We start from the raw sequence: 14504 nt of genomic DNA on the forward strand, positions 1-14504 counted from the left end.
CAAAGATCTTAATGTGTTCAAAGTCATGATTCTAACTTTTCTTTATAATAAGGGAAGACTTACAGTTATTTCAAATAATTTTAAATAGTTCAATTTTAAATTCAAGTATTATTATAAAAAGGAAAAATTCCTAAAAGTTGAAACTTAAAATTCCCAGAAAACACACAAAGTCCTATGGGTAAACATTTTATACTCTAAAATAAATCTTTTTTTTTTTTTTTTTTTTTGGGTCCCGTCGTGGGGCCTGAACTCTGGGCCTGGGCACTGTCCCTCAGCTCTTCAGCTCAAGGCTAGCGCTCTACCACCTGAGCCACAGCGCCACTTCTGGCTTTTTTTTTCTTTTTGCTTATGTGGTACTGAGGAATCGAACCCAGGGCCTCAAGCATGCAAGGCAAATGCTCTACCACTGAGCCACCTTCCCAGCCCTAAAATAAATCTTATAAGATACTATTGAAGCAACTTTTATTTTAAAACTATTCAATCATGAATAGAATGTTAAGAGATTTTTGTTGGGGATGGGACAAGGATAAGTTAGGAGTAGAGGGAGGAAGGGTGAACAAATAAGTCATTGTATTTAATGTCCACTATGTAAATAATTGAGCTACATAACTTGTGAGTAAGAGGGAATGAGAAAGAGGGGGAAGAAGATGGAAGAGGTGACATGGACCCATGGTGCATTGTACTCAGAAACACCTTTGTATAATTACTGCATGTTTGTTAAGAGGCAAACTAAAATAATGGGATATGACGCATCAAATTGACAACAATTTTATAAATTAAAATATTCTTAGTGGAAGCAAACAAAAAAAGAATCACTTACATATGGCTGGTAGGAGGTATGAATTGAAACCTCAAGAGGGAATTTGACTTAAAAAGCATCTTGAGACACTTATGAGCATCTCATTTTTGAATCATAATTACACATATAGAAATGTATCTCAAGAAATCAATTGAACAACTATACATCTATATACATATAGGCACTGCACATTATAGTGTACAACAAAACAGTGGAAACAATCATACCCAGGAGTAAAATCTGCTTAAACTATGCTAACTTCATGCAATGTACTCAAAGTCTTTTAAGACTTATTTTCAAAATAGCAGTTAATGTTTAGAAAACATGTATAAAACATTAAATACATGTATTAAAATACATTAAATATGTATAAATCCAACAGATAAAGTCAGTTTTGACCAAAAGGAATAATCGACTTTAACACTTTAAGTAGAGTGATCATAATGATTTATTTTCTTCTTCATTATTCACTGTATTTTAAATTTTTCTATAGTTAGCATAGAAATACACCACTTTTAAAATTATGCAAACAAGTGTATCGCACCTCTTTAAATTCTTTGGCTTTCTTAAGTTCTTTGTCTGATCTGTCGATGAAAAGTGTTAGTTCACTTATTTTATTCATGAAAACCTGCTTTTCCTCACAATTTTTACTGTTTGACTTCTTGATAAAGTAAAGGTCATTCTGTAGGAAGGCAAAGGTATATGAAATTTTGTTTTAAATAACCATGGTAAATATATACTAAAGATATATTAAATTATTTCTCATATTTATAATTGTTTCTCATATTATTGTACTATTGCTTATTTTCCTTTTTTATGTCAGCATTTAATAACCAAATACTTTCATCTCTATCATCTTGTTAATGCTTCTAGTGAAATGTACATGGATAGCTGTACAGGACTCATTGATGCCATTCTAGAGTCCACTGTTTGATTTTTCCCAAGGCCCAGATTGTGAGAAACAGAAGGGCCTCCTGACCCCTGCCCACACCATCTCTTCCCTCCTCCTTTGCAGTAGCCAGACAATAAGAAGAGTAAAATTAGTGATATAAAAGTGTGATGTCAGAAAATTACATTTGGAACAAAAGAATTAAAGAACTGAGTTTCTGTAAAGTACTGTTTCTGTAAAGTAAGATCTGAGGTGCCATGGGAAAGGGCATACAGAATGACCTTACAATCAAATACTACTGTGGAGAAGAGCAAATCTTCATTAACTAGCTTTAATTTTTTTTAAAAAATCACTGTATTTCTCTTGTCTATTAAAGGCAGAGTTGGAACAGGGCTAGGTACTAGCTCGCTGGATAATGGAGACACCGTGGCTAGGAGGTTAGAAGAGGAAGGAATCAGCGGTGTCCCCACACCACAGCATGCACACGATCCCGGCCACACTCAGGAAGCATGCTCACATACAGATTCTTCCCCTTTTCTCTACCATAATGTTCTTGTAGTCTAGTATTCTAAATAATTGACACAATGATGGTTATGACATATCTATTGAAAGGACTGAGTTAAGATATACACCACTTCTAGTTTTCCCAAATACCCTAAAATAATATTCAATATCTTCTTTTCCAATTAATAAATGAGTGTACTAGGGTGCAGGAAAGTTAAAATGGCCAGGCGAAAAATCCAGAACAGGTTTTATCCAGTCCCAAAGCTGGTATCGTTTTCCAGTAAACCAAGACAACAGTGAATCAATATTTTATCAAGGCATGAACTCCAAACCAAAATGTTATGCAGGGCAATTCTAACTAGAACCACTAGGGGACAGTCATCACCAGTCCTTCCCACAGGAAATAAATAAACATTTAAACCCTATAAAGTTCCCAGCCTGTTCAGGTCTTAAAACAAAATTCCTACAATTAAAAAATATTCTCATCTTACTTAATGATGTCATTTGAAATATTTTAAGCAATTAGTAGACAACAGACAACAACATATAAACAGTTGCTTTGGCTAGCTGACATTTCAGTGGTAAAGAGCCTCAGGTTATTCGTTATGGCATAAAACTGGGATATATCAATGTTCTCCATAGTAGGTAGATGCTTTAAGAGTATTTAAGTGGATCACGAATCAAACCCTACCTCTATGGGCTAGCTACATACTCTGGAAACATAGAAATTTACACAGAATAATATGTGTATATTTATATAACATGTATACATATACTGTATATGTACTATATATCATATTAATGCATTGATAAAGAATACATATATAATATATATGTGAATGTCACAAGACACTTTTAAGGATTATGTGAAATAGAATATTAGAGGCAGGTAATGCAACATTTAGCATGGAATAAAATCCTTATTGGTGGGAACATTACGTTCTGATAGTATTTGTTAGGGTATTTGTTAGGGTGACTTGGCAATCACATCTTAGGAACACATTGACTTTAAAGAAAATAACTAGTAAATAGGATATTGAAAACAAAGAAAGGTTTTTGTCTAAGTTACGTGAAGCTTCTTGATCTGTGTTTCTAAAATAGTACATGTTGATTGCTTCTCATCCAATGTTTTCTTGAGTTCAACAATTTTTGCTTCAAGGATTTGTTTCTCTTCTGTATTAATATCTCCCTTTAACCGTGACATTCTCCGTTCCACTTGCTGAATGTAAAAATCCTGTTAATAGTTTTAAAAAAGAGGTTAGTGAGGGGATATAAATAATTAAAGGCATTGCCATAACTACCAACACAGTAAATACTGCCTTTAGTTTTGTGGAGGCATTATTGAGTTTACTTTGGTGCTTCACTAATCCGGGATAAAATTCTTCCTATTTTAAGGGGAACAACAACCATTATTCAGTAATCAGAATACATGAGAGTGACACAAAAACCCAAAAACTATCTGAAAAATACAACCAAGTCACTCCCAAAGCCTCAGGAATCCAGTGGAATGGATTTCTGAGGGGACATTTCATACAGGATGCAAGAAGTCACAGATAGCCAGAAAAGGGTATACGGTAAACTTGCAGTGAATAGTGTTTAAAATTAGTTTAATTAGCAACTGTACTTGGGAGAAATTAAGAATATGTTGGGCGTGGAAATTGCGATGTAGAGAAATAGGACTTAAGAAATTAGCATGAATACCCCCAAAAATCAATGGCTTTTCTGTATGCCAACAATGAGAAAAGTGTGGCTGAAATTAGGAAAGCAACTCCATTTGTAATAGCCCCACAAAAAATAAAATTCCTAGGAATTAACCAAAGAAGTGAAGGACCTCTATGATGAAAACTTTAAAATCTTGAAAAAGGAAATCAACACAGAACTTAAAAAATGGCAAAACCTCCCATGCTCCTGGATTGGAAAGATTAACATCGTGAAAATGTCAATTCTTCCCAAGGCTATCTACAAATTCAATGCAATACCTATCAAAATTCCAACCTCATTCTTCAAGGAAATAGAAGAGGCAATCCAAAAATTCATATGGAACAATAAAAGACCCCGAATAGCAAAAAAGCTCCTCAACGGAAAGAACACTGCTGGAGGAATATCAATACCAAATTTCAAACTCTACTATAAAGCCATAGTAATCAAAACAGCTTGGTATTGGCATAAGAACAGACCTCAGGACCAATGGAATAGAATTGAAAACCCAGAAATGAACCTACAGACCTATAGCCACCTAATCTTCGATAAGGGAACTAAAACAATAGAATGGAAGAAAGACAGCCTCTTCAGTAAATGGTGCTGGCAAAATTGGTTAACTACATGTAGAAAACTAAAGCTAGATCCTTATATATCACCCTGCACCAGAATCAACTCCAAATGGATCAAAGACCTCGAAGTCAAAGCAGACACTCTGAAAACATTACAGGATGGAATAGGAGAAACCCTAGGTCTCCTTGGCTCAGGCCGAAATTTTCTGAATAGAGACCCGGAAACACAAATCAAAGAAAGGTTGGACAAATGGGATTGCATAAAGTTGCAGAGCTTCTACAGGGCAAATGACATAGCTAGCAAGATCAATAGAAAGCCTACGGACTGGGAAAAGATCTTTACTAGCCATACAACGGACAAGGGTCTCATATCTAAAATATACTTGGAACTCAAAAAATTAAACCCCCCCAACAACAAATCCACAAAGAAACAACTGCCCAATGAATAAGTGGGCAAAAGACTTAAAGAGAAACTTCTCTGAAGAAGAAAGAAGGATGGCCAATAGACACATGAAGAAATGTTCAACATCCCTAGCCATAAAAGAAATGCAAATCAAAACAACATTGAGAGATCACCTCACTCCAGTTAGAACAGCAAAAATCAAGAACTCTAACAACAACAGATGCTGGAGGGGATGTGGACAGAAAGGAACCTTACTTCATTGTTGGTGGGAATGTAAACTTGTTCAACCACTTTGGAAAGCAGTATGGAGGTTCTTCAAAAGACTTCACATAGAGCTCCCCTATGACCCAGCAATCCCACTTTTGGGCATTTACCCAAATGTTTACAAACAAGACCACGCTAAAGCTACCAGCACAACTATGTTTGTTGCAGCATTATTTACCATAGCTAAGATATGGAATCAACCCAGATGCCCCTCAGTAGATGAATGGATCAAGAAAATGTGGTATATATACACAATGGAATTCTATGCCTCCATCAGAAAGAATGACATTGTCCCATTTGTTAGGAAATGGAAAATCTTGGAAAAAATTATATTAAGTGAAGTAAGCCAGGCCCAAAGAAACATAGGTCCCATGGTTTCCCTTATTTGCAATATCTAGTATATGTATGAGTCAAGCAGATAAGGTCAGATAATGTGATGTCAGGAAAATGAACCCTTAGATATGTATTTTAATGTTTTTTTCTTTCATGCATGTGTTTCTAATGCATCTATACGATTATCTCTTTGTTGCTTTGTATGTCCCTCCTCCACAGTATAACCCCTGCTTTCACTATATTTGATGTCAGTATAACTTGTGGAGGAGATGGGGAAAAAACAGTTGTTTAAGGATACAGGTGGACCTGTTGCAACAATGAGAAGTACAAGTTGTCATGTCCAAAAAGAGCTTTACAACGTCGGTGCGGGGGGGAGGGGGAGAAGGATGTGGATTGGGGGGGAGGGGGAGGCTGGGAAGTGATGTGAAGGGTAAATAAAGGAGGAGGCTACAGTGCTTGGTAAGAAATGTACGCATTATCCTGCCCATGCAATTGTAACCCCTCTGTACAGTATGTTCACAAATAAAATAAAATAAAACTTAAAAGAAAAAAAGAAATTAGCATGAATAGAAAATATATGTTAATATATATCAAAATACAGGAACATCAAAAATACTTTCACTCCTGGCCTGGGGAGGGAGCTATGGATTTACACATTTGTATAAGTGCAAATCAGCATCCAGTTTTTTGAGGTTTGCTATGTCATGACCTTTGTTTCACTCTGGGTCCAGACACCCCAGATTTCTATAAACATGGCCTTCTCTCCCTAGAGCTTTTTCCTGTTGCCCATTTATTTTAGATTGAGGGAAAACATAGCTTTTAAATTCCTTTGACCTTTAGTGACCTATTATGAAAGCCAACATTCAGCATCTACTTATTGTTCCAAAAATTATTTAGAATATATTTTCTTAAGATACTGGAGCATCTAGGGGTTTTTGTTTGTTGATTATTGAGACAGGGTCCAAGTTGACCTTGACCTTACCATGTACCCTAAGTTGGTCTCAAACTTAAGATCCTCCTGCTTCAGCCTCCTGAGTGCTGAGATTATATACAGGTGGGTACCACCACACCAAACTCTGTACTGGGGTGTCTTTATCATCACAACCACAACAAATCAATGTGGAAGGATTTTATAAGAGTGCCACATACCTGACTGTACATAATTTCTTGCTGCTTCAAGGTTTCAAAGTCCCGCCGATGTAACTGATTGTTGAGATGCTTCAGAGAGGAACGGGTTCCTTCAATTTCTGACATAATCGCTTTTTCCTTTGTTGTCTCTGCCTGTAGCTCCTGAACTTTCCTAAACAACACATCTTTCACTATGTTCAATTGAACTTCCACTTCCTGAGAATAAGAATTATAGTGATGAATGCAATTAGAATATCTTGAAATATTTTATTTATATGAACATTATAATTTAGAAACTCAAAAACAACCTTTTTAAGCCCTTAAAAAAAAGCCCATCCCATAATTTCCAATGTTTCTTATATTGTCTGTCCTGGTGGACTAGATCATTAGTTTTCTATTCCTCAATCTCACACCTTGACCTGTGACCTTAATTCCATCCCACATTGCCCCAGGCTCAGAAATAGGCCTCTTCAGGGGCTGGGAAGGTGGCTCAGTGGTAGAGTGCTTGCTTTGCATGCCTGAGGCCCTGGGTTCCATTCCTCAGCACCACATAAGCAAAAAGAAAAAAGCCCGAAGTGGCGCTGTGGCTCAAGTGGTAGAGTGCTAGCCCTGAGCTGAAGAGCTGAGGGACAGTGCCCAGGCCCAGAGTTCAGGCCCCACGACCGGACCCCCCCCCCAAAAAAAAAAAGAAAGAAAGAAAAGAAATAGGCCTCTTCAGAAACTAAAGCTGAATCTAGCACCCAATACCGAAAATACTTTTTTTTTTTTTTTGGTCAGTCGTGGGGCTTGAACTCTGGGCCTGGGCACTGTCCCTCAACTCTTCATCTCAAGGTGAGTGCTCTACCACTTGACTACAGCACCACTTCCAGTTTTCTGGTGGTTAATTGGAGATAAGAGTCTCACAGACTTTCCTTGCCCAGGCTGGCTTTGAACCGCGAGCCTCAGATCTCAGCCTCCTGAGTAACTAGGATTACAGGTGTGAGCCACCAGCACCTGGCTTCCTCTGTATTCTTATACACTCATAAGTATATTTCCCTTTGAATCTCAATAGGAGACAAACCTCTGCTGATATATTTAAACTCTTACAAGGCAAGATATATCTGATATTCTCTGCATTTTAAAATGTAATAGATGATTTTCATTGGGATTAAGACCTTTTAGAAGATTGGCAAAGTTTCAAAGTTGGTGCTGGGTAGTAAGTAAGTGAGTATATCTCAAAAAAAAAAAAAAAGACAGAGCTGAGGCTTTTTATTTCAACAAACAAAACTCAACAGCAATGAAAACAAAGATAATGAACACAGCCCCACTAATGTTCCCATTAATGTTCTTGCTGCCCACTAATATCTTCAAAAAAATGTAAGAATGTGGATAGTAAGGGGAAACAAATGCTTGATAAGAAATGTACTCATTACCTTGCTCATGTAATTGTAACCCCTCTGTATGGTATTTTCACTATAAAAATAAATAAATAAATAAATAAATAAATAATTTTTAATGTAAGAATGTTTTTAATTTTATGTGACCAAAAGATCTATTTCATATGAATGTCACAGATTTCTTATAAGTTTCAGTCCTACACTGTCTCATAGAAAACCATGCTCATAGGGAAAGAAAACATACAACTTTAAAATACTGATGTCTGATTTGAACTCAAATGCTACTTAACTCAGTGCTGCTTGATTTCATTACTGAGGAATATAACACATTGAAGAAGCTGGATTTTACCCAAATATGAATGGATCCATATCTTAAATAAAATATCCAGAGACTTGCTGCCATTTTCTGCTTTCCTCTGCCCCTCACAATAGAGTAAGAAGCAGTACCTGTAGTGTCATGAGACACTTATTAGTTGACCACTCTGATATTTGCAAAGGAGAAATGGGGAGCCAGCCTTTCCCAGTTCCTCATAAATGGCTTTCATATGAAGGACACACCAGTTATGGGAGGAGGGGAGGAGAAAGTTATTGAAGTGGTGTATTTTAGAGTTTCATTTGCAAAAGTAACTTCCAGATTATAAGAGGTTAATGGGAGAGCAGGTGATGATGTCATATAAGTAATGTAGCTTGTGAAGGGAATTTCATCACAAAACAACACAACAAAGTGATAATTGGGTGAAAATCAGTTACAGAATAAAGGTCCTTTCATCAAGATATGTCAGCAGACATAGGGGTACCGGACCATTGGGCACACGTAGGCATCGGAGAGCAAAGGACATGGGTGAAGCGAAGGACACTTCAAGGTTAAATTCTAACTAAGTTGCAGAGCCTCTTCTAAGACTTTCTAGTCTCTGGACCCCAAGAATCTAATTCACTCTTGCTAAGTGTGCTATGGGTCTTTTTAATGGAACTTTACCCTTATGCTTTTTTCCTCTTCCTTTAGCATGTCTTCCAAATTGGTAGCTTTTTCTTCTACACTCATGGTTTTCTCAGTTATCATGTCTAATTTTCTTTTTACAATCTGATTATGATTTTTTATTTTGTATAACCTAAACAGGTATGTGAAGAAAAGACAGAAAACGTGTACACACTATTAAATGCAAGCAAAGAAAGTTGATTCTTAAAATCCTTTATATAATTTGAAAACTTCTTTTGCTGTTAACATTTTGATTATCACTACATATCTCATAGGCCCTAAAACAGTGCTCTTGAGACCTTGTGATAAAAATGACAGGAAAATTATAAAACAAGGTTTTAACAAGTTAAGAAAGAAAGTTAAGAAAGACTAATGTGCCAGGTGGCTCACACGTGTAATCCTAGTGATTTGAGGATCACAGTTCAAAGCCAGCCCACTCAGGAAAATTCATGAAATTCTTATCTCCAATTAATCACAGATAAAGCTGTAAGTGGCACTATGACTCAAGGCTAGGGCACTAGCCTTGAACAAAAGCAGTTAAGGGACAGTGCCCAGACCCAGAGTTCAAGCCCCATGACCAGCCCCCATCCCCCCAAAAAGACTAATGTTAAGTGTTTAGTAGCTTTCTAGAGGTAGTTAAAAAATTTAAATAAGCTGGGTACTCATAGTTCATGCCTATAAGCCTAGCCACTGAGGAGACTGAGATCTGAGGACCACCGTTCGAAGCCATTCTAGCCAGGAAAATCCACAAAACTACTATTTCCAATTATCTAGCAAAACGTCAGAAGTAGAAGTGTGGCTCAAGTGGCAGAGCACTACCTGTTTTCTCTAATCAAGAGAAAGTCAAGAACCTGAGGCTCTGAGTTCAAGCCCCAGAATCAGAATGAACAAAAATTTAAATAGTTCTTTCCTTACCTTGCTGTTTCTTCCTGAATGTCTTTCTTTATTTTAGAAGAATGTTTTCTCAGAGCTTGTAACTCACTGGACGTTCTACTCACGGTGGCTTTTAAAGAATCCAGCTAGTTGTTAGTTAATAGACAAAAATTATATATTTATTCTCTTATAGAACAATTGCATTTCTGAAAAGTTTTATTCTGAAATATCATAGGTATCACATCCATAAAAAACAGTAACTTTGTCTGAGTCAAGCATAAAAGGTCAGATAAGTTGATGTTAGGACAATGAACCCTGAGATATTTATTCAAATGTTTTTTTCTTTCATGCAATTGTTTCTAACACATTTATAAGATTATTTCTTTGTTGCTTTGTATGTCCCACCCCCACAGTATAACCCCTGCTTTCACTGTATTTGATGTTGTTATAATTTGTGGAGGGGAAGGAAAAAAACAAATCGTTTAAATAGGGATACAGGTGGACCCATTGCAACAATGAGACGTACAAGTCGTTATGTCGAAAACTTTACAACTTTGGTGTTGGGGGGGGAGTGGGAGGGGGGAGGGCTGGGTAGGAGGGCGGGGGGGAGGATGGGATGGGAAGGGGAAACGAAGGAGGAGGCTACAATGTTTGATAAGAAATGTACTCATTATCTTGCCCATGTAATTGCAACCCCTCTGTACAGTATTTTTACAATAAAAAACAGTAACTTTTTATAGTTAACGTATATATTTATAGATGTTCTCAGTCTCACATCATATTTTAAATGGCTTTGTTGTCTAATGCCAGAAAACTGTAAAGACCTATAAATATGTGTTGGAAGTGAATACAGAAGTGTTCAATGTCACTAGATGTGCTCAGGAAGATTCACAATAAACTAATGACTAGGTATATGAGTTAAGTGGTAGTGCACTTGCCAAGCAAGTGGGAAACACCGAATTCAAACCCCAAGACTGAAAAAAGAAAGGATCTTTTGTAAGATAGATTGATATATATGAAAAAGATGCTCAAGAAAATCATAAGTACTACAGGATATGAAAAGTTTCAAGAGATTCAAATACTTCATCCTCCTAACTACAACATCCTCCTTCTAGAACATGGTTTACAATTAAACTAAGATAAATTGTTAAGACAAAGTCTTAAGACATGAATTGTCTCGTTGATTAAAAAAGTTTGTGAAATCTATGGTGGGATTTGGGGGTGGGGAGTAGAGTGGCTCAACTGGCTTGCCTAACCTGACCTCAAACCCCAAAAACGTCTAAAAAAATGAAGAATATTTGTTATAATCTAAGATCTTGTGAAAAAGAAAAAAATGCAGGAGATAAAAATAAGCATATAAAAACACTCATTTCATACACTAACAATATACCATCTAAAAAAGAAAAAATTTTAAGTCTAAGCTACAATAGAGACAAAAACAGTAGAATACTTAGGATTAAGTTTAAACAATGAAATAAAAAAATTATATACTGAAAACTACAAAATTTTGATAAAAGAAATTAGAGATAACACAAGTAAATGGGAAGAAAACCTATTGCATGAACTGGAAAAATAACTCTGCTAAAGTGTTGAAACTGTCAGCTATCTATAGCTTCAAAATAGCCCTACCAAAATCTCAATTTCATTCTTTTCAGAAGTAGGAAAAAATATCCTAAATAAACTCCAAATAGCTAAAGCAATCTTGACCAAGAAAAACAAAAGGTAATCATACTTCTTAACTGTATAATAAAGTTAGAAATCAAATTACTTGCATAAAAGCTGACATATGCACCAATGGAACAGAATAGATAAACTATAAATAAATCCAAATACGAAGGGTCAACTAATTTTTGAAAAAGGCACCCAGAATTAAACATAGGGAAAGAATAGACTGAACAAAACAGTTTTCTAAAGAAGGTATCAAATAGGCAACAGGAAAATGAGAAGGTATGTAGCAACATCATTAGTTTTCAGGGAAATGCAAAAATTCAAAAACCAGATGTAAGGAAGTAAATTGAAGACCTGAATACAAAATTCAGCAACTTAGATGAGAAATTAGTCCAAAAGAGATAGTCAGGGGTGGGGGAAGGGGAGCCAATAGGAAAATCAGGAAACAAAAAGCTCAATAATGCAATTTTTAAAATTAATTTAAAATGTCACCAGTAGGAGGGGGGACCAAGATGGCGACGGGGCAGTAGGGAAACACCACAGCTCTCTCCAACCAAAAAGAGAGTTCGAGTTCCAATGCTTAATCTCCCAAGAGACCGACAACAACAAAAAGATGAACACTCAGAGAAAAACCAGAGGCGGAGAATAACAAAAAAAGAAAGAGAGGAAAAGAAGAATTTCAGAACAGAGAAAAGCAAAGACCCCTCCCCCAACCTTTACTGGCCGCGCGGCAGTGCGCCAAGCCGCCGGCCAGCCGGCCCGGCGGGGGCTGCTGGAGCCCCAAAGACACAGGGGGCCACCTGCAGATCACCAGGTACCGGTTTGCAGAACAGCGGATCGCCAGGAACAGAGAAACCTACCAGCCCGGAGTCTCCACGAGGATCCCACCCCCACCCCTCACTCTCCACCGGAGCAGAGAGGTTCCATCCCGCCAAAGCCGCTCGGCACCAGCAGCGCAACAAAGGGACCCAGAGCACAACGACCCGGCGGGGCTGCCCGGGCCCCAGAGGCACCGCGAAGAAGCTGCCTGAGCGTGGACACTTTTGACCCGACAGCTTCGACGGAGGCAGAGACAGAAAAGAATCACACAGAGCCACCACTGCCCAACCCAGCCCGCAACCACCCCAACTGAACTCGGATTGCAACAACTGACGACCTACACCACACAGAAACAACCAGCTCCAGGGTGAGTACCCCACAGGGGAAGTGTATCCCTCAAGGGAGACCAGAGCTGGAGGGAATCCCCAGACCCTGACCTAGACTTCCTACCCCAACACCCGGACCACAGGACCCACTAAAACTGGGAACTGTTTGAGAGCTCCACCAGCCCGTGGAGCACACTCAGCTGGCCAAGCTAGAGCAAGAGCGCCCCTGGAAGGGAGCTTAAATGCCCAAGCCAGGAACAGTGCCCCTGGGTCAAGACTACCAACAGTAGAAATTTGAACTGTGTCCCCCAGGCTGTATAACCTAGGTGGTATACACATCAGCACAGGCCTAACGAGTGCGCTCCAGGCTGCATAACCTAGGTGGTATACACATCAGCACAGGCCTAACGAGCGCGCTCCAGGCTGGGGCCGGAACCAGGCCCGGGGATCCGGCGCCTGAACAACATGACCAACTCCTCCCAACTGAAGTAAAAAGCTGAGCATACGCCTCAACAGAGGGGAGAAAACCAGGAAACAACACTCCCCGGGAAGCACGCCTGTGACAACAAAAGACCTGGAGGCCCAGGACAAGAGAAGCCCAAACCCCACCAAAACTCCACCCATATACCCTAGACTGGGAATTGGGCAACACAGGCTGCCAGCACCTGATTGTAAGCAGGAGCTCAGACTGTTAAGGCGGCTCAGCAATAGAGTGATAGTCTTGGATGTATGAGGCCCTGGATCTGATTCCTCAGCATCACAAAAGCAAAAAGGGTCAGAAGTGGTGCTGTGGCTCAAATGGTAGGGTGCCAGCCTTGAGCTGAAGAGCTGAGGGACAGCACCCAAACCTAGAGTTCAAGCCCACAACCAGCCCAAAACAAACAAACAAAAACGCACCAGGAGCCCATAGCAGACTCCAGTATTTGGGAAAGTGCATCCAGAGCATCTGTTCTTCACAAGAGCACCCATAGGAGCAAACACAAGCAGTCTAGGCTGCTCAACCCTTCCAAAGGCAGGAACTGCCAGCAATCTACAGCAGAGAACTGAGAATCCTAAGTAAGTCAGAATAGCAGCTGGAAATAGGCTCCCAAAAGAACCCAGATCAGGCACAGACTCTCTCTACCAATACAGAATCAGCAACCAAGCAAAGACAGACACACCAAAACAAAATTGAAGAGCAGTCTCCTGAACCTCCATGCGAAAATCACAGAGAAAAATCACAAGGTTTACCACCACCCAGGACAGCAAGCTCACCTCAAAAGCCAGCAGCCACGCAGGGGAGAACCCCAGTGGGAGCAAAGCAGGAATGGAAGACAAAAGCTACATCCAAGGGTTGCTGGAGGCAATGACTCAAGAAATAAAGCGAGAAGTTGATCAGAAATTGAAAGAGCACAAGGATGATCTATCAAAAGAGATACAGGGTATCAAACAAGAGATGCATGCAAAAATAGAAGCTGCACAAACCTCAGTAAGAAGTGAGATAAATGCCAAATTAGAGGTAATGCATACCTCATTGAGAGGTGAGATCAGTACTCTGAGAACCAACAGAATCCATAAAAGGATCCATTTCCTCCATGTAAACCACAATAGAAGCCACTGTCAACAGAGTGAATGAAATGGAAGGTAGAGTGTCAGATACAGAAGACAGAATACACCAACTGGACCAAAAAGTGACAGATATGGAAAAATCACTCAAATTAAACCAAAGGGAAATTCAAGAGCAAGGATATAATGCTAAAAAATTTACCCTTCGCATAATCAGAGTGGACGAAGGTGAGGAATTCCAGAGCAAGGGAATGCAACACCTATTTAACAAGATAATCAATGAAAATTTTCCCCACCTCAAAAATGACCATCTTAACTACATCACAAAAGC

General features: G+C 38.7%; 1 protein-coding gene across 1 annotated transcript in view; it reads right to left on the reverse strand.

Annotated features, from left to right (window-relative positions):
• Positions 1 to 14504, reverse strand: part of Ccdc39 (coiled-coil domain 39 molecular ruler complex subunit) — a 65452-nt gene that overhangs the window by 24509 nt on the left and 26439 nt on the right. Inside the window, exons 8-12 of the mRNA XM_070025828.1 lie at positions 9858 to 9961; positions 8943 to 9075; positions 6612 to 6806; positions 3262 to 3426; positions 1344 to 1481 (exon numbers count right to left, since the gene is read on the reverse strand). Of these exons, the coding sequence (XP_069881929.1) occupies positions 1344 to 1481; positions 3262 to 3426; positions 6612 to 6806; positions 8943 to 9075; positions 9858 to 9961 (735 nt within the window). The remainder of the gene's footprint in view (positions 1 to 1343; positions 1482 to 3261; positions 3427 to 6611; positions 6807 to 8942; positions 9076 to 9857; positions 9962 to 14504) is intronic.

The sequence above is a fragment of the Dipodomys merriami genome, unplaced genomic scaffold, assembly GCF_024711535.1.
Source record: "Dipodomys merriami isolate MVZ:Mamm:240054 unplaced genomic scaffold, mDipMer1.0.p SCAF_173, whole genome shotgun sequence".
NCBI lineage: Eukaryota > Metazoa > Chordata > Mammalia > Rodentia > Heteromyidae > Dipodomys > Dipodomys merriami.